A 20,298-nucleotide genomic window follows, 5' to 3' on the forward strand; every position below is an offset into this window, starting at 1 on the left:
ACCTGACACTAACAGTTTGGTCTGTTCACTATCATTGTTTACCCTTTTTGTGTCTGGCTGCTTCTCCTACCACTATGTCAGAGTGTACAGATATTTCTTCCTGTTAAGTGGGTTTCTCCTTCCCACTGTCACCAATTGCTTACTCACAGGGGGTCATATGATTGTTAGGATTTTCTTTGTATTATTGTAGGGTCCCAGTCCTACAACATAAAGTATCTTACATCAACTGTTGTCATGATTTTGATCTAAAAACACCGAATTGAATTAATTTGAATAAAATATATAATCTAAAACATAACATTTTATTAGAAACAATGACACTATGTGACAATTAAAAAATACATTTAAAAAGTAATTTTATGTATGACTCAGCATATCCACAGTAAAAAGCTGACAACTATCAAAAGACACTCAACATTAATACATGTGAATGATTTATTGAAAATAAAAATAAAAAACGCACAAAGAAGTGCTTAAAGAAAATGTATAAACTATAAATTATAGTATATATAGGCATTTTGGTGAGAGTACCCATTTCTGCTCATTTATAACACAGACTTACTGTTTAACTATATTTGTATTGCCACCACCAAAGGCCCACTATTATCCACGCTGCTCATTTCTGTCTGTCCTCAGAACATCAGTTTATCCTGTGGTTCATTCTTTTATAACATATGTAAAAGATAAACAAGCCAATAACAAAAACAGCTGCAATATAAACCCCCTGACCAATTATCACTCCATCAGAAACAGCCTCTCTGCGTCTTCTTGTTTGTCCTGCAGGTGAGAAACAGGTGAGAGTTATCAGTTGGGAAAATCTAATGTGATGTGGATGTATTGTAAACTCTTATAAATTATCCACCAAAATGTAAAACCATAAAGGAAACACGTATAAAGCACATAAACTAGTTTCAGGTTTAGATAAGCTGCACATGCAGGTACACACTTTGATACATCGATATTAGTTTCTTCCTCTTATTTTGAGCCACTCTGAAACTTAAATGCTTCTTTATCTAATTAGATAATTTTCTTGTGTATAGAATAGAATAGAATTCAACTTTATTGTCATTGCACATGTCACAGGTACAGGGCAACGAAATGCAGTTTGCATCCATCCAGAAGTGCTTTAGCCACGATATAGGTATATTACAATATATATTAGCATTAATATAGATATGTAAGTATATTACAGAAATGGGTACTATTATGGTATGTTATATGTACATGGTATGAAGTATATAAGTGAATATTCTATAACTATAAGTATGTACAGGCTGTAGTGAGTACAAGCTATGTACAGGCTATGAACAGGATATAAATATGAAATAAAAAAAAAACTATACAGAAATCTGAGATATACAGTTATACAGAAATGTGAACTATGCAAGTTATAAACAGTTGTATCTAACCTATGCTCTATGATACAACAGATGGGTAGTGTAATTTGTTTTTTGAAACATGGCTTCTTGCTGAGGAAATTGTTTGTCTTATTAAAAATTAATCATCACTAAGCACCATGCGTGTTGGTAGACATGTGGCTCTTTGCCTACTGTATTGAACGTAGTATGTCCATTTGAGAAAAATAGATCTGTCCTGTCTCTGGCCTTTGTATAGTCGTTTCTGTAGCCAAATAAGGGAATCAACCTCACCTCTGATATCACAATCTACTATCTTACCTGGAGCAACGACTCTAAGGTAGATGGTGCTGACGGTTTCATCATCCATATTTGTTCCTCTCTGTACAACACGACACTCGTATGTTCCACTGTCTGTAGTCGTCACTTCCTTCAGAATCAAAGACACGTCTCCATCCTTCATCTGTCTGTCCTGCAGATCAACCCAGTTCTTGAAAGACGGATGTTGTTTGGTTGGATCAAACTTCTCATTCCAGTACAAAAGTAAATATTTATCCCCCAGATCAGCTCTGCTCCACTCTGCAGCAATGATGGACTTGTCGTTTTTTGGAGCTTGACATGGCAGAGTGACCGTCTGTCCAACCACTGCTTTGATGTTTTTCTGGTCTGAGAGAAGGCACAAGACAGAGGTTACAAGGATCTAAGTACAGCTGTTTACTTCACAGTGAGACCAATGAGATCATCTAAACTGGACCAGAGGTGTACAGAAGCAGTTAATGAGTTAGGTTTTGTGTCTCTATATGCATGTGTATAACCTCAATGTCTCCAATGTTGCCTTCAGTTCTGGCTACCTTCCCTCTCTTTGTTACCATCTGACTGCACTTCAGGCCTGAATCCCACAGATAAATGAGAACCATGAAGAGGCTGCTAGAAAAGCCACAACACTAAACACCTGCAGCGAATAAGGCAAGTCTTGAGGAGTTAGCAAATCACAGTAGATTTCAAAGCAAAGGAAGAAGGAGTCTCAGAAGCCCTTTGCGGGATGAAACAAAAAAGATTGATGAGTACATCAAGAAGATGGCCACAACTGATCAAATACTTGTGAATATCTGAGACAGCAGAAACCCGAGAAACAACAACTGGTGCAACAGTGCGAACGTTGTTCCTCTCACACGCTCCTGCACACCAAATCTGGAACTACTGTCCATCATGTGTCGTCCTTTTTATCTACCTCGGGAATTTACATCGGTCATTGTCTGTGCCGTTTATATTCCACCACAAGCGGACACGGTCACCGCCTTATGCGAGCTGCATGAGGCACTCACACAGCACCAGACACAACACCGGGACGCTGCGCTTATTGTAACGGGGGACTTTAATAGTGCCAACCTCAAACGCGCAGCGCCGAACTTTTATCAACACATCACCTGCCCCACCAGAGGTGAAAGGACACTGGACCACTGCTACACTACGGTCAAGGATGGCTACAAGGCACAATCCCGCCCTCCTTTTGGCAAATCTGATCACGCCGCCATCTTCCTCATCCCAAAATACAAACAAAGGCTGAAACAGGAAGTTCCGGTTCAGAGGAAGGTCGCGCGCTGGACGGATCAATCGGTGGCCGCATTACAGAAATATGCTCTCTCTTTCTAGTCCCTGTCAGGACTCTTGCTGCAGCATTTTGGATTAGCTGAAGGCTTTTCGGCAAGCTTTTTGGACGTCCTGATAATAATGAATTACAGTCGTCCAGCCTGGAAGTAATAAATGCATGAACTAGTTTTTCAGCGTTACTCTGAGACAGGATATTTCTAATTTTAGAGATGTTGCGCAAATGGAAGAAAGCAGTCTTGCATATTTGTTTAATATGTGCGTTGAAGGACATGTCCTGGTCAAAAATGACTCCAAGGTTCCTCACAGCGTTACTGGAGGCCAAGGTAATGCCATCCAGAGTAAGAATCTGGTTATCAGAATCAGAATCAGAATCAGAATACTTTATTGATCCCTGGGGGAAATTATTTTTTGTTACAGTGGGGGAAAATTATTTTTTGTTACAGTGCTCCATTTTAAACCAAACCAACATATGGTTAGATACCATATTTCTAAGATTTTCAGGGCCGAGTACAATAACCTCAGTTTTATCTGAATTAAGAAGCAGAAAGTTAGTGGCCATCCAGGTCTTTATGTCTTTAAGACATTCCTGCAGTTTAACTAATTGGTGTGTGTCATCTGGCTTCATGGACAGATAGAGCTGGGTGTCATCAGCATAGCAGTGAAAATGTATGCTATGTCTTCTAATGATACTGCCTAAGGGAAGCATGTATAATGTAAACAGAATTGGTCCTAGCACTGAACCCTGTGGAACTCCATAATTAACCTCAGTGTGTGAAGAGGACTCTCCATTTACATGCACAAATTGGAGTCTATTAGATAGATATGATACAAACCACTGCAGCGCATTACCTGTAATACCTACAGCATGTTCTAATCGCTCTAATAGGATATTATGGTCGACAGTATCGAATGCTGCGCTAAGGTCTAGCAGGAAAAGCACAGAGATGAGTTCACTGTCAGAGGCCATAAGAAGATTATTTGTAACCTTCATTAAAGCTGTTTCTGTGCTGTGATGAGCTCTGAAACCTGACTGAAACTCTGCAGATGATGTGTTAGCTGTTTGACAACTACTCTTTCAAGGATTTTTGATATGAAAGGAAGCTTGGAGATTGGCCTATAATTAGCTAAGACTACTGGGTCTAGAGATGGCTTTTTGAGTAAAGGTTTAACTACACTACAAAGTTAATGCAAAAAGTTATCTGTAATGAATTACTGCCCATTTCTGTGCAGAAATCAGCAATTGACAAATGTCTGAGTGCAGAGGAACTTCCTGACACGATTAGAGTTGCTTTACTGTCCACAGAGTTAGATTAAAGTAGAGATTGTATTGTGAGCTGAAGATGAAACCAGCTTGCCCAGAAATTTCTGTTATGTTAAGTTATTACTGTAATGTTTGTTAAGGTTTAAACTTCTGCAAATTTAGCAGATAACAGATCTGCATGTATGGGGAAATGAAGCAAATGAAGCTGAAGGAGAGGACAAACCCGGGCTATCGGAGTGTCATGTTTCAACTGAGTTCTACTTAGCGCTCTTTAAACAGTTTCATCTCAGGGTTAATAAAATCACAGTTTTCTCTCAGTCTGCTCTCTGTATCAGGACTCAGATAAGTTCCAATTCAGGCTTAACTCTTAAACTGTTGTCACAAAGCCTACCAAAACACACTTTTTAATAATGATTACAAAACAGAATTCTTGGTGAGGTATTATTTCATAAATCAGAAAAATTCTGTTGCATTTAAAACACGTTCAGTCTCACCTGCAGAGACACAGAGGAGGTAAGCAAAAAGTAAAGTCCAGCAGAGAGATGCAGATGTTACAGAGGACATTTCCACTTTAAAAGTGTGAGAAATATCCATGAGAAGGTTGGTTTTTCAAGAGCAAAAAATCCTCAGTATCTAAATGTGAATGTGTGTTTTCAGCAGCTTGTTCTGACCTGTGGTTTCTCTTTGACCAAAGAATCACAAACAAAAGCATGACAACAAACAAGGTGGAGCCATGAAAACAAATATTTCAAACACTCAGTTTTTCAAAGGTGACTAATGACACCCACACCTCAAAGAAATGTCTGTGTGTCTATTCGTGTTGTTCAGTGAGTTATAATTGCATTGATTCTCCATATCACTCCTTTATGAAGGCAAACTTTTTTGTGTGTAACTGTTTTTATTAGTATCAGTATTAGTAGTATCACACAATAACACACAATCAGGGCCCTATTTCAGGAAGCTGGTTTAGAAAACTCAGAGTGAAAAACGATACTCAGGGTTGAGTAACCCCGAACTGTCCAACTCGGAATATTCGGTTTCAGAAAGGCTGATAACAAGTAGTTCAATCAACGCAGAGTTAAGCGCGCGCACGAGGATACATAAAGCCCTGATCAGTGGAGCACAGATTAAGCGAGTCACCATGGAGACGGAGGGAAAGAAGGCGCGGTCAATGTATTTTACAGCGCTTGAGGCCGAAATTCTGATGGCAGCATATGCCGATAACATGCAAATTTTGCGGAAAAAAAGTAACACAGCCTCAGCTGCAAAACAAAGGGAGCATGCATGGCAAAACATAGCCGACAGAGTCAATGCGTGAGTGTTAATATAAACATTGATCTAGGGATTTCCACCCATTTAACATGTTATTTTAATATATTTTATTTTATTTTATACATTTTATTTCCTGATGTGATGTGAGCGCAGGTGCAACCCAACAGGCCCCAAACGTGCCTGGCAGCAAGTAAAAATGAAATATAAAAATATAGTCCAAACAGGTAAGGTGTAATTGTATTATGAGCCATAGTGCTTGGTCTGTTTGTCCGATGTAAATCAATTGCAGTTAGAGGCTACATTAATTTTCTTTCTGTAAGGACTTATTGAAATTATCTGAGCACATTACAAGTAAATATTTGCTTACTCTGTATGCTCAAATGTGACCCCGTTATAGCCAACAGAAAAAAAGCAGAGGCCCGAAAAACAGGTGGGGGTCCTCCACCACCACCACTCACAGAGGCTGAGCAGTTGGCCCTCAGCCAAAACAGTGGGCGCCCTGTGGCCGAAGGCATCTCTGCGGGGACATCCTCTGAGTCAATAACCCCGCAAGACACAAGTGCCTACATAGGGGTAAATTCAAAATAATACATGATGTGCATACATCCTTTCTTCACAGTCACCTTTGCAGTGCTACTCATTCATCTGATAAACTCTTTACCATAATGGATTATTTTGTAGTGAAGTTATTTTCCTACTGATTTTGCCTTCCCTCAGTCTTGGTTGTCTTTGAGAGCATAATGACAATGAAGTGTAAGGTGATTGGTATGTTTGTTAATTGCCATTTGGTCCCTTGTAAGTTATAAGTGACCTGTATAAACCTCATATTCTATCAGTTGATGGTGATGGTGTACTGCATCTGGTGCAGCCTCCTGTTGAGCCAGACCAACATGCAGTTGTGAGTAATACTCCACAGATTATATGAGGTTACAGTAGAACAGCAATGTTGTTAATTTCTTTACTACAGGAAAATAATGAAGAAACATTGACAGCTGTTACAGAGGAGGAAGCAACAGAGACACTTTATGAGGTTTACATCTTACAATGGAAAATATAACAATTGAATAAAATGTGGTACTATAATAAAACCATGGACTTTCTATGTCTCTAACAGAGTGATGATGGAAATGAAGAGGAAGAGGGTCCAGCCACTTCTCCAACAAACCTTTCCTCAGTAAGATGTTCAGCACTGATTTACAACCAACCTAAGGCATGTACTATGAATGGCAATGCTATTTTCTGCGTTTCAATAGCTCCCTGTAAAGCAGCTGTACAAGACCTATTTGATCAAGAAAATAAAAAAAATGCGACTTGGAAATGGAACACTTCAAGCAGCAGATCCAAAAGACCAAGATTGAGATTTTACTGCTGGAACATCAGTTAAGGGTGGGTGAAGTGGTCAGAGATGGACGAATTATTTCAGTGTTTGAACAACATAATAATATACGTATTAATACTTTGTGTACAGGAAATACAGGCGACCAATAAAGCCAGTTGAACATAAAATCTGTTTATTCTTCTTTCAACATGTTGAGGTGATGGGTCAAAGGAAATGATTGTGACATATGGTGTCTCTGACTGCGCTTCCATCTTGTATGTCCGTGGGAGGGTCAGGATGTTCATGGTTTGGATCACTGCTGATGTTTGGTTCAGAAGGACAGTGTTCTCCTCTAATTGTGGCAATGTTGTGAAGAATCACACATGCTACAATAATGTCACATGCCCTTTCTGGGGTGACCCTGAGTCTTTGAAGGCACTGGAACCGGGCCTTAAGCATTCCGATAGTCATTTCAACTCTGGCTCTTGTCCTGCAATGAGCCAGATTATATCGCTGCTGTGGGCCCGGTTCAGGGTCAGGGTAAGGGGTAAGCAAATAGGGTAAACATGGATACCCCCTATCACCAAGCAAGTAGCCAGTGAACTCTCCTAAGACAGAAGGATACACTTCAGTTCAAATGTCCCTGTAGCAATTGGTCTTTATATATTTTAAAGTATTTTCAACTCATCATGTCCAAATTTTGTGCTCAGTGTACATTCACGAAAAATTTGTGAGTCATGAACAGAGCCTGGCCACTTGGCTTCCACATTTGTGATAATGTTGGCAGCATCACATATGATCTTCACAGTGCAGAGAACACAAATTAGCATCCAATAATTTGTTAGTTTGAAATGCTACAGGGAACTATGTACCTGTACATTAATGCTGTGGAAAGACTTCCTGTTCACATAGTCTCCTTCATTTACTGAAGGGGCAATGATTGGAATGTGAGTGCCATCTATACAGCCAATCACGCCTGGGAACCGTGAAAATAAATGTAAAATTTAAGTAGTAGTTCAAGTATCACCACATCATGAATTAAGTTTTGTTCATCCTGATACCTGCAATTTTGTGGAATCTCTCTTTGATAAATCTTGTGGGTCTATGACCGGGGAACACAAACGAGTACAGGAGACGTTTCAGTGCAACTGTAACATTCCTGACTGCCCGACAGACGGTAGCCTTGGAAACGTGCTCAGCGTCATCAATATTATACAGAAAGTTCCCGTTTGCAAAAAAACGAAGTACAATACAAATAATATGTACAGAACTGAGAGGATGTCCACGATGTGTCACATGAGCAATATTAGGCCTGAGGATGTTCTTCAAATAAATTATAGATTGTGCTGAAAAACGGTAACGTTCACACAGAAAATCATCAGGAAATGATAAAACGCGCTCTAATCACTCTCTCCCGGCGGAGAGCTCTGCGGAGAATTTGGGCTTCAACATCTACTGGCTCTTTAAGGAAGGGGCACGCCATGTCTGACACTTCCTACAGTCAGGTTTCCGACACAGAGGCGGAGAACGTCAGGGTTAGTTGAAGCTAACCTGCTAGGGGGCAGGTTAGCTTCACGGAGTGTGTCGTCATAGTAACTCACTCAGAATTAATCTAAACTCGCTTTGTGAAACTGAAAACCTGAGTTTTCGTTCACTCAGGGTATACTTACTCAGAGTTTGCACTAAACCGGCTTCCTGAAATAGGGCCCAGGTAACTAAACGCTAACATGGTTAACATCACATTCACTGGTAAGCTGAGTGTGTGGAGGCCTTTGGACAGTGGTCGTGTAAAAGTTGTGTGATTTGTCTTTGATAAATGTCAAACTCATGAACATGTGACTCAGACTGGACTTCTGAAGCACTTCTTCTTTTCCACTTCATGAGTCAGCACAAACCCAACAGTCTGAAAACAGTTCAATCTTCAAATGACCTTGATCCAGATTTAAAGTCTGCTTCCATCTACTGGTAGCCTCCGGTACTACATATTACATTACATTTCTTTATAAAGTGTCTTATGACAGTCATATAGGTGCTTGAAATAAAAACATAACAGTAGGATTAAAACTGAGATTTAAAAACACAACAACAGTAAATTGGTACTCAAATGTTATTATTACAAAAATAACCATTTCAACTCTTTTTTTGAATGAATCCACAGAACTCAATCTAAATTTAATGGAAATCGAGCACAGTGAGTTTGGCAGGGTTTGAGCGCTTGGAGGTTCTGGTAGGGAGCTTTCCAGCACCGCTGTGCACAAGTTGCAGCTGTCATGTGTGCAGGCAGGCAGGGAGGAAGGACCCAAAAATGCAGAACTCTGTGGCAGACGTAAACTCAAAACACTCAGCTTCATTGCTGGGCAGTAACAGACAATAAACTTAACTAAACTGAGAATACAAAACTAACTAAGCAGACAGAATCAGAATCAGAATACTTAATTAATCCCGAAGGAAATTAGGGTTACAGCAGGCAGCACGCTAATGGCGCATGCGCACTTACAAAGGAACCTTCTGACCAACTTTACACAAACATCACATTGGGGAGACATGTCAGAAAGGTAGGCTGATAGGAAAAAAAAACAACGAAAATACATAACATGAGGTAAGAGGAGGAGAAAAAAAAAACTCCACTCAGACTGAGCTCCTAGTGGGAGAACAGTTTGATAACAGAAAAAACACCTCAGCAGAAAAAGCACATGACTATCAATACACCATAGAAACACAAGACAAGCAACAGGGGCGGGTAAAGGGTAAGAGAGAGCCGGTGTAGACAGCGCATCCGGTCCCGCAGCATGTCTGCGCTGGTCCAGTTGACTGCCATCTTCCCCGGTAGGGCACAAGCGTCGAAGGCGTTTGGAAAGGATCCATAGCAGACGGATCACACAGTTAACGTTAGGGTACGACGTGACAACGAGTAACGGAAGACGCAGACACTAAATACAAGAGGTGAACGGAGCGAGGGGAAACAGCTGGGAGACACAGCTGACGCTGATTACACTGACGAGCCAGGGAGAGCACAAAGCTGAACGCACTCACATAAGACAGAGACCTACAAAATAAAACAGGAAGCACACGACAGACACAGAGATCCAGACAGACGCAGACTCATAAGCAGACATAATGACATCATGGGCAGACAGGGGGAACCCGGAAGGTGGGACCAGGGCAGGCATAGAACACAAACCTAACAAATGGCAAATAATAATGGAATACATAATCCGAATAAACAAAAGCATAAGGAAACACAAAACACTGAGTCGACAGACTCAGGACCATGACAGCAGCCAAAGCAGGGAGGGTTTACTGAGGCAGGAGAAGACCAAGAAACAGTAGTCAAGGATTGATTCAAGATTGTTTATTGTCATGTGTCACAAGAGAAAGGCATTTCTTTGTGCAATGAAATGTATTCTTTGCTGTCCACCCACAGATGCCGATTAATATTTACAATAGAAATAGAAAAACATATAAATACAAATAGTACAAATAAATAGCTGAAGACAGAAAAGGAGACAAAATATGGAGATTTGAAACAGATGTGTGCAAAAGAGCTATAGGTGGCTTAATATGTTAAGATGATGCAAAAAAATAATTATTACTGTTCAAAATGGGTCAGCTGTTCAAGATTCTGACAGCAGTGGGGAAGAAGGAGTTAGTGAGTCTGGATGTTCTGGATTTCACACTTCTAAACCTTCGTCTTGAGGGCAGAAAGTGAACAGTCCATGATGGGGGTGTGTGGGGTCTTTGAGGATGGAGGCAGCTCTCCTCTGGACTCTGTGATGGTAGATGCTCTGCAGAGAGGGCAGCGGAGTTCTGATGATCTTCTCCGCAGTTGTTATCACTCTCTGCAGGCGTTTGCGGTCCATAGCAGTAGTGCTGCCGTATCATGCAGTGATGCAGCTGGTCAGTGTGCTCTCCACGGTGCAGCTGGAGAACCTGCTGAGGATCTTGGCCAAGATACCAGATTTCATCAGCCTCCTCAGTAAATGCAGCTGCTGCTGAGCCTTCTTGACCAGCTGTGTGGTGTTCAGTGTCCAGGTGAGGTCCTCAGAGATGTAGACACCCAGGTACCTAAAGCTGCTCACCCTCTCCACTTCAAGGATAAACAGGGGTGGGTGAGGCCTCCTGTTCTTGTGTCCACAATCATCTCCTTTGTCTTGTCAGTGTTGAGGGTGAGGTTGTTGTCCTCACACCATGACACCAGACCAGCCACCTCTCTCCTATAAGCCGTCCCCTACAGTGATGCGACCGATCACTGCAGTGTCGTCCGCGAACTTCAAAATGATGTTTTCTTTGTTGGACGCGACACAGAAATGAAATAAAAGCATGAATAACAGTCTCTGTCTCAGGTATAGATAACAGTAGGGAAAGGACTAATAATTGTAATTTCTTTACAACACTGATATCAATGTGTTTAATGGTCAAATAAAGAAGCATGTACAATATTCATCAAGAAAAATATATGTGTACAGTGTCTGAGCATTTAAGAAACAACAATATTGAGGACTTGAGTAAAAATGAATAAACAGAAAGTGCAATGAAGGCAGCACGATGACATGTTAACATTGTTGCCTCACAGCAAAATCATGACTGGGGTTTTTCTATGTGAAAATATTCATGCATGTTCTCTCTGTGTCTGCTGTGTCTGGTTCTCTGCAGGTACTCTGACTTTTTACCACAGTTCAAGTACATGCATATGTATGTATATGTTGGCACCTCCTTGTGCACAAGCATCAGCAGGGGCAGAAATTTGTGCGTGAAAAGTCAAGTTAAATGTCTAAAGCTGAAGTTGGTTATGAAGGAATCACACTAAATTGTTTTACTTCAGTTGTTTTCAGAGCATTACTGTTCAACAAAGAAAAAGAATATTTTGTGCCACATTATTATAAATATCAATAATAAATCAAATTATCAGTAGCTAATAAAGTAATTTTAATGACTAACTTTTTATGTTATAATTTAGAGACTTTTAAAGTCTCGATCTTTTTATTTTGTAATCCTGCCGTAATACACCCGCATTACCAGTAGATGGCAGCAGCCTTCCGCTATGGATCAAAGGCATTTGAAGGTTCAAGGAGAGTTTTCTGACTCTGTGGGTTTGTGCTGATTCAGGAACAGGTGAGAAAATAATATCAGCAGACACTATTCTGCATATCTGTTCTGTATATCATCATGTTTCATGCTGCAGTTCGTAACTTATATCGACTTTCTGCACCCAACATCTTGTGCATATTCATGGTTCTCCTATTACTCCAGGGTCCTGTCTCAGGCTCCAAAGGTAAGTAGAATCCAGCTTTATTTGCTCTGACTGAACTTTCTACAAACAGTCTGCTGGTTGTTAGTAGCTGCTGAGCCTCTTACAAACACTCTTAATACTTTGGTGTTTTCTCGTATTTATTTATTTTTAATTCTCTTTTAGTTCAGTTACGTTTCAGAAAATTATAAGAGGAATTCATATTAGTGTAATTTAACATTTTAAAACTGGTGATTGGATTCCTTGAGAGGTTATTGTTCCAACCACCAGATGGTCAGAGCTGTGTGAAGAGATCGTATCTCTTTGTTTTTTTATAGACTGTCACACAGCTGGCTGCAGACAGATGCTGTTTTTATTGATTGGAAACAGTGCTTTTCTTTTTTTTTTTTTTTTTTGTCCCGTTTGGATCTATAGCCATCAGAATTGTTGTCTTAAGGCCAAGAAAGATGCCAAGCGGATTTATTTTATCAAGTGGATCATCGTGGGCTTGCCATATTGGTCTATTTGATTGACCTTTATTATAATTATGAGTTTATTTTATTTTCAGTTGTTACAAACGGGACAGACATGACTGTGGGATAGGACAGGGGGAAAGAATGAAAGAGAGGGAGAGAAAGAAAACCAAAGGGGAGAAAAGACAGTGAGAAGGGGGGGAAGAGAGAAAAAAAACAAACAAACAAACAAAAAAAACAAAACACCTGGGTCACATGTATGGAGAGAAAAAAAAAACCGAAGAGAAAGCAAACAACAAAAAGCAACATAATAAGAAAAAAAAAAAGCACCATCACAATAAACTAGCTAGCAATAGATATCAATAATTACTAAATAATAAACGATATTGTGCAGCACGCAAGATAGACAGCGCACAATGTGCTTTGAGGCAGCAGCCAAGAAAGCTGTAGTCCACGTCTGTGAATACCCATGTGTACACCTGTGTGCATACCTGTGTGGATCAGCATGCTTGCATTCCAAAGGTTTCTCCATGTAATGATCTGCTAGGGAGTGTGGGGAGCCACAGCCCTGTCCTTTATGGTATGAAGCAGGTATGGAGGAGATCAAAACTCCAGACATCCAGAGGCCCCCAGAGCACAAGAGACCAAGGAAGACCCACAGAGGGGCAGCCGCGCCACTGTTCTAGTAAGAGCTGAGGAGAGTCCCAGATGAGGGCTCATTCAGCAGCCGCGGAGCAGAAGCCAGGGGGAGCTGCAGTGACCTGCCCGTGAGCTCCGCCGGCAGCCAGCTGTGCCTGAAACAGTGCTTTTCTATGAATGACAAGAAAACCATAACAGCATGTATGTAATCACTAAATCAGCAGTCTGCCCCAAAACATCTGTCGTAGTTGAAACTGTTGTGTATACCTCCACTGAGTCAGTGCAGAAACGTGATTGGTTCATATGTATGTGCTTGTTTTTGATTGGCTAATTTGACATATGAGTAGGAAACACCTGTTACTGAGTTATCAGATTTCAGTTGAGGATTCTTTGAGGGTGTCTCTAATAACAAACGTCAGTCTGCCAGATATCAGAAATTTGTTTGTTCTGAATCTCCTTTGGTTCAGTACAGACCACTGGTCTCTAGTTGAGGGTCATCAACATCTTCATTGCTGTAGAAGTGATGTTTGATCCTTTAACTTCTCTGCTCTGTGTTTCCTTTTTCAGCCCAAAGAAACATCACTGAGTCTGGACAGAACGTCAATCTGACATGTCGAGCCCAAAACAACAACATCATGGTTTTAGAGTGAAGCAGACCTGACCTGGAGGCAGAACACATCTTTGTTTTTCGGAACAAGATGTTTGAAATAGAAAACCAGCATCAGTCTTTTAAGGGGCAGTGATGAACTTTTGTTACTAGTGGCTGCACAAGCCAGAAAGTATCAACGACCGGATTTGGTGTCTGGTAGTAACAGGTAAATTTTTTGAATATATATGAGTGTGGTTGTTCTATCTTTGCAGGTGTTTTTGGCATCCAACTATATGTGTTTCCAACAAACTTTCCATTTATTTTGCAAATCAAGCTCAACACTGCCCCTAGTGTCCTGGAGCACTTCCGTTGTGTTTTGGAGTTTGTACATGCTTTCTCTCTAGGGGCCACCATAGGAAAGCCATCAAATCACAACACTGGTTGCTTCAAGGCGCTTTATATTGTAAGGTAAAGATCCAAGAAGAGTACAGAGAAAATGTCAACAATCACATGACCCTATGAGCAAGCGGTTTGGCGAGGTGAAAAACACATGTGATCGGTGTTTGCAGCACGTGATCATGTTCCTGTAGGTCTCACTGAAAACCTGCTGATCCAGTTCCAAACTGGCAGAAGCCATCTGAATTCAGCTCCAGGCAACAGCAGATGAAAAACACACAGAGACAAACTGAAGCACTGAGGGGTGAAAAACACTCGATCACTTTTATCCTCAAGCTGATCTTTAAACATCAACAATTAAAGTTATAGATCATTTGTCCTGTCTGTAGAACATGCGATGTTAAATAGATGATACTGATCTTTTTGACTAAAATCTGTGACTATTTGTAGCTCATTAATTTAATAAGTGTGTTTAAGATTTCAAGTGTGGAGGCCAAGTGATATTTCAGCCACATATAAATGTTCTTGTTTGTTTTATTTGATCAAAGACTCTGTGGGTGAACTGTTTCATCAGAAATCTGTTTGAGTGGCCTTGAAAAACTTTTCTTTGTTTTCACTGCCTTGAATCAGCCACAGATCCACACTTATACAGGTGGCATGTGTGATTCTTTATTCAAATGTCAGTGTATGGCTTGATTTCTGTTTTCTTCTGTTATGCGATTGTTATGTACCTGTATGGTTGTGTGCATTATCAGTTCTACTTTTAAAAAGTATTAACAGAATAAAAGAATTGAGGGCTGTCAGCTTGAGGTGTGAATTTACGGGAAATGTAAAGAGGAATAGAAAAACATTCATCTCTCTGTAAGGCAGTAAAAATGTGTTTGTTTCACTGGCATGCAGTTCAACAACTTATGGATGAGTTTGTTTCTCACACGCAAAGACGGTTGTAGTTTAAAGTTCAGCTTCGTAGCTCAAGAGTTGGGAGTTCGCCTTGTAATCGGAAGGTTGCCGGTTCGAGCCCCGGCTTGGACAGTCTCGGTCGTTGTGTCATTGGCCAAGACACTTCACCCGTTGCCTACTGGTGGTGGTCAGAGGGCCCGGTGGCGCTAGTGTCCGGCAGCCTCACCTCTGTCAGTGCGTCCCAGGGTGGCTGTGGCTACAATGTAGCTTGCCATCACCAGTGTGTGAATGTGTGTGTGAATGGGTGGATGACTGGATATGTAAAGCGCTTTGGGGTCCTTAGGGACTAGTAAAGCGCTATATAAATACAGGCCATTTACCATTCACCGCCTCCGCTGTTTATTAGTGTGACAGAGGATATGTTCAACCAACAAAAGTAGAATAGATTCTGTTTTTGCAGTTGTGAAACTGTTTCTATAATCTTTTTCTACATTAAACCAGCCCAGATCTTAAATCCATGAGAAAAAATGTAAAAAAAAAAAAGAGTAAAAATGAAAAAATAAAAACATCATAAAAACACCAAACAGCAGTGAGTGGTGGTTTTAAATCTGCCTGCTTTTCCTCAGCCACAGATCCACCTCATGGGCCACATGTTGAGTATGTTGTGACATCTGAGTGACATTTCACTGTGTGTTGTACTTGTAAAACTATGCATGTGACAAATAAAGAATCTTGAACCTTGAATCTGATCCATTTGGCAGGGTCAGCACACATCCACAGCTATACAGCCACTTTAGGAGTTTGTAAACGTAACGTGTGTGTTTGGACCGTGGGAGGAAGCTGGAGTGTCCAGAGATAATCCACACAAGGAGAAACTCCACATTGAAAGGCTCGATAGATTCAAACCACAAAACCTGCTGACTGTGAGGCAACAGCAGTCTCTGCAGCACCATGTCCCTAATTCTGTACACACGTGTATAATATAGCACCCTAAAAGCACATTCAGAAAACTAGGATTGCGACAGCTACTCCACTTATCTTAAATTATATTTAGCTTTTATTCCAGCAGATACAATATTAATAAACAACAACAGAATGAATAAATCTAAATAGATGTATGTAAATAAATAAATAAATAAGGGAACTTTAGACTAACATCACATACAAACAAGGAAGTACAAAAATGGTGTGATAATGAAATGTAAGCACAGAAAAGAGAGAGAGGACCATTACAGAGTACCTATGTGCAGGCATGGCAGACAGGATTTCGCCATCATGCTTCTTGTGTTCTTGATCCTTGACCCTTGATTTCTTTTCTGACCAGTTCAGTCGCATCCAGTAAAATTCTTCTGTGAATGAGTGTTAGTTTTGATTGCCTCCAGTATTCTGCTTATATTTAAATGAATGAATAAATAAAACAATCAATCATACCCAAATTTTGTCTATATTTCCTCAAATCTGGATATTTTACAAATCCCTGTAAGTGCCTGTAAACATGTTATGGAATATATGAAACTAACTATACATTCGTTTGAAAAAGAGTTAAAACAGATTAAAAACTTAAACTGAATTTCAATAAAAGAAATAAAATAACTTCGGGCAAAGCTGCTAAACCAAACGAAAACCATCAACAAGACGAATCAATGGTGACGAAAAGGAAAAGGAAACATTAAAGAAATGCTCAAAGAAAAAAACATCAACTACAGCAACTACACCTATGAGAGAGACTGAACAGGTCTGCTCTCTTGTGTTATTACTGGAGGGTCAAATGGCTGCAGAGTGGAGCCAGATTTGTATAGAGTGTAAGTGACATTTAAAAAAAAGAAAAAAAAGTTTTATTATTCTCATACTCCTTCATAGATGTGCAGTGGCTGTGCAGGAGAAAAGGGGGTGACAGTTGAGTCAGTGTCTCACACACACACACACACACACACACACACACACACACACACACACACACACACACACACACAGAGGAATGTCAAAGTATTTACGGGAAATGTAAAGAGAAGCGCAGAAACATTCTTCTTCTCTGACACACACAGTAAAAATGTCGTTGTTTCACTGGCATGCAGTTCAACAGTTTATTGATGAGTTTGTTTCTCACACTCACCTGAATATAAAGTCAAATGCAGTAATGAGTGCAGCCCCCTACTGTCCCTAAAGTTGTGTAAGAAATGAGTCACATCTGGCTCGGACACTGTTGTGACTTCGTGTTAGACCCTCCTTATCACACCTCATCACTCACTGAGATGAAGCAGACACAGTTTATTTGGAATTTTGATCATGTCCTCAGTCATAACTGTGTACTTATGCAAACCTGTGATTGTAGCTGAGATTAGCAAAGCTTTAGAAAAGAGTTCCAACTCCACTACATCCTACATACTACACGCAGTAATAACTGTGGTGTCCTGAAAGCTGTGTAAATGTCTCACTAAAGGTAAAAGCTTCTTTGTCACTCTGCAAGAAAGGGTTTTATTTTAACATTTAAATGTTTCATTATTACTCTTTTTCAATGCTCATCAATGTTATGTTGTGTTCATGCTTGGCTTGCTCTGTAGATCTTATCATAAATCTGTCTATGTTTCTTTCTTTCTCTTTATTTCTCATGAGGCTATATGTTTGGTTTCTTTTCTGTGGAAACGTGATAGAGCTTTGCAGCATTACCCATGACCACAGTAATTTCACTGAAATCCTGCTCTTCCAGTTCCAGAGAGATGAACAAACCACCTGAGCTCAGCTCCAGATCTCAAAGAGAAGCTTAAAGGCTTCAAAAGAGTCCATCAGTTTTATCTTACAGCTAATCTTTACTTATTAAAAATCAAATACAGAGCAAACATTTCTGACAAGTTTCTTTATATCTGAAATAAAAAAAAAACGAATTTGTTAAAAACTGCTGACATTAAATCTGAATATTAGCTTTCTTTATCTACACAATATATTCAAATGAAACCTGCACAGATGCACAGCTTCCTCCCATAGTCTATAGAAATGCAGTTAGAATAATTGGTAACTCTAAATTTGAATGTTTGAATGTGATGTTAATGGTTGTCTGTCTTTGTCTGTTAGCCCTGCGACAGACTGGCGATCTGTCCAGGGTGTACCCTGTAACCCTGACAAGGATAAATAGAAGAGAGTGGATGGATGCATCATATTGTATAACGTGGTGGGACTGGTGGTTCAGTGAAGACTAGCTGATCTCTGGCTCTGATGAAAACTCTGAACACACACACACACTCACACATATATGTATATTTAGATAAGAAGTGAAATCCATTGACCTCTGCGGTGTCCTTGGTGAATAAATGCTGGTCAGTAGTTTCCTCGATTTCCCTCAGATCTGAGGGAACCTTTTTAAGAACCTTCAGAGAACCTTTTACCCACCGTTGTCCCTTCGTACCCAAAATGGTCCCCTGACAAAAGGTGATATAGCAATATCATATATGAATTTTTTTTCTGATTTTTTTCACATCAGATCTTTTAAACAACTTCAGACCTATCCACTGATATAAAGTTTTTCATAATTTTCTTTATATTTTTTAGGTTTTTATGGCTTTATTGTCATCAAAAACCCTGTTTTTTGGGGGTGAAAAACCCACAATATGCAATATTTTCAAAAGATTAGTTGCAAATGGAAATATTTGGCATGAGGTTATTACAGCCTTGAATAGGTAAATAATTCATAACAACATTGATTTGGATGCATTATTATTTTTGGAACAATAACACTTTCTTGCAAAAAAACCAAACTGAACTGACCTGAACAAACTCAACAACAAACTAAACAAAGACGTAATTTACATTATCATACATAGCATGAACCATAAGATGGTTAGATTTTGCAGACAGGACATATCTTATATATATATATATCTTTGCAGCAGTTACGATAATAATGTGCTGTTTGCACAATGAGCACTGCTTCCGCTTTTTGGAACGCTGCGCTTTCTCAGCAAAAGCCTCCCCTAAATTGACCGTGCGCTTCTGTTGTGCGTGCGCGCATCTGTTCATTTCGTGGCGTCTGTGCAGAAATGACTAGTAAGACAAGTCTGCAAACTATTCTCACAGACTTCAAAGGTGCACCTGAATTAAGTATGGAAAGTAATTTTGAAAAGTCAGGTCTAAAGTCACAGTCTGGCTTTGCTGCTTGAACAAGAAACGAATTTTCGAATTAATTATTAATTAATTAAACGAATTAAGAATTTTAGTTTATTATTACTAAGTATCACAGGACCAAAGTGACTGTTGGTATTTCTCTATAAAGTCAATCAAAGGAAGATTTACAAAGAAGGTAAAGGACGAGAAAATTAATAAATAAATCGGGATTTCACTGAAACATGCCAGGCTCTAGGAGGCGGTGTATTAAAAAAGATGAATAATATTCATCTTTTAATATTTAAAATCCTTCCGTAATGGCATTTTTAATACAAGTCCTTAGAGGCTAAAGTAAATAAATATTGTTTTGTTTTTTTTTCTCGATGATTTCTTTCTTTCAAAGGTTTTTTAGTGAAAGCCTCGGCTGTGTGGCGTGTTTCCTGGGACCAGCGCCGTAGCTCCGCAAACGCACATAACGCACACTGCGTAGGGCACCAAATGGCCGGTAGGGCACCAAAAAAATCAGGGTCGTAAAAAAAAAAAGTAAACCATATTAATACTATAAATATCATATGCATTAATATGGTTAAACAATACAAAAGCAACATAAAACAATTTTCCCGAGAAAAGGGGTGAATCTGCTTTGTGCCCTGTCTCCAGTCTCCTCCTGGTGCCCCCCCCCACTCCCAGTGGTCTGTTCTATAATTGGTAAACACCTGTTTGAACATGGCCTCGAAACGGCAACAGGAGTCGGGACCGGAGAAAAGAAAGAAGAAGAGGAAGCGTGATGAAACTCAGGCGTCGCTTGCCGGTAAGGCAATGTTTAAATAATAATAATAAAAAAAGTTCATTATTGTAGCCCTTGCTTGCACGCTCATGTCCGTCAACTCTGTGATAGCTCCTGTTAGTAGTGTTCATACTGTGTTAACAAATGTTGCAAATGATTGATGTTGGGTAGTTTGTTTACGTTGTGGATATGAATATAGAATGGACTACTAAAAGCAACTCATCATGGTCACTCAATTGACGGTTTTCAGATAACGTTAGCAATCGTAACGTTATCGTGACTCGTGAGACTAGCATTTCCCTCCTCAGGTTGCTAGCTGGCTAACGTCATGCATGCTACTGATTAACCTTAACTTTGGGATAGGTCAGTGATGCA

At 39.9% G+C, this 20,298-nt stretch overlaps 1 protein-coding gene and 1 long non-coding RNA gene across 2 annotated transcripts; one reads left to right on the forward strand and one right to left on the reverse strand.

The window, feature by feature from the left end:
• Positions 1 to 527: 527 nt before the first annotated feature.
• Positions 528 to 13,027, reverse strand: LOC113018090 (butyrophilin-like protein 9). The gene is made up of 3 exons (XM_026161160.1): positions 13,009 to 13,027; positions 1,677 to 2,021; positions 528 to 777 (listed from the first exon to the last, which is right to left on the reverse strand). Exons 1-3 carry the CDS (start codon positions 13,022 to 13,024, stop codon positions 641 to 643), a joined length of 498 nt encoding a protein of 165 aa, XP_026016945.1. The 5' UTR covers positions 13,025 to 13,027; the 3' UTR covers positions 528 to 640.
• Positions 6,502 to 6,802, forward strand: LOC113018100 (uncharacterized). Its single transcript, XR_003271697.1, has 3 exons — positions 6,502 to 6,529; positions 6,614 to 6,673; positions 6,753 to 6,802. It is a non-coding gene; the product is annotated as an uncharacterized LOC113018100 (long non-coding RNA).
• Positions 13,028 to 20,298: the final 7,271 nt, after the last annotated feature.

Source organism: Astatotilapia calliptera, unplaced genomic scaffold (genome assembly GCF_900246225.1).
Source record: "Astatotilapia calliptera unplaced genomic scaffold, fAstCal1.2 U_scaffold_4, whole genome shotgun sequence".
NCBI lineage: Eukaryota > Metazoa > Chordata > Actinopteri > Cichliformes > Cichlidae > Astatotilapia > Astatotilapia calliptera.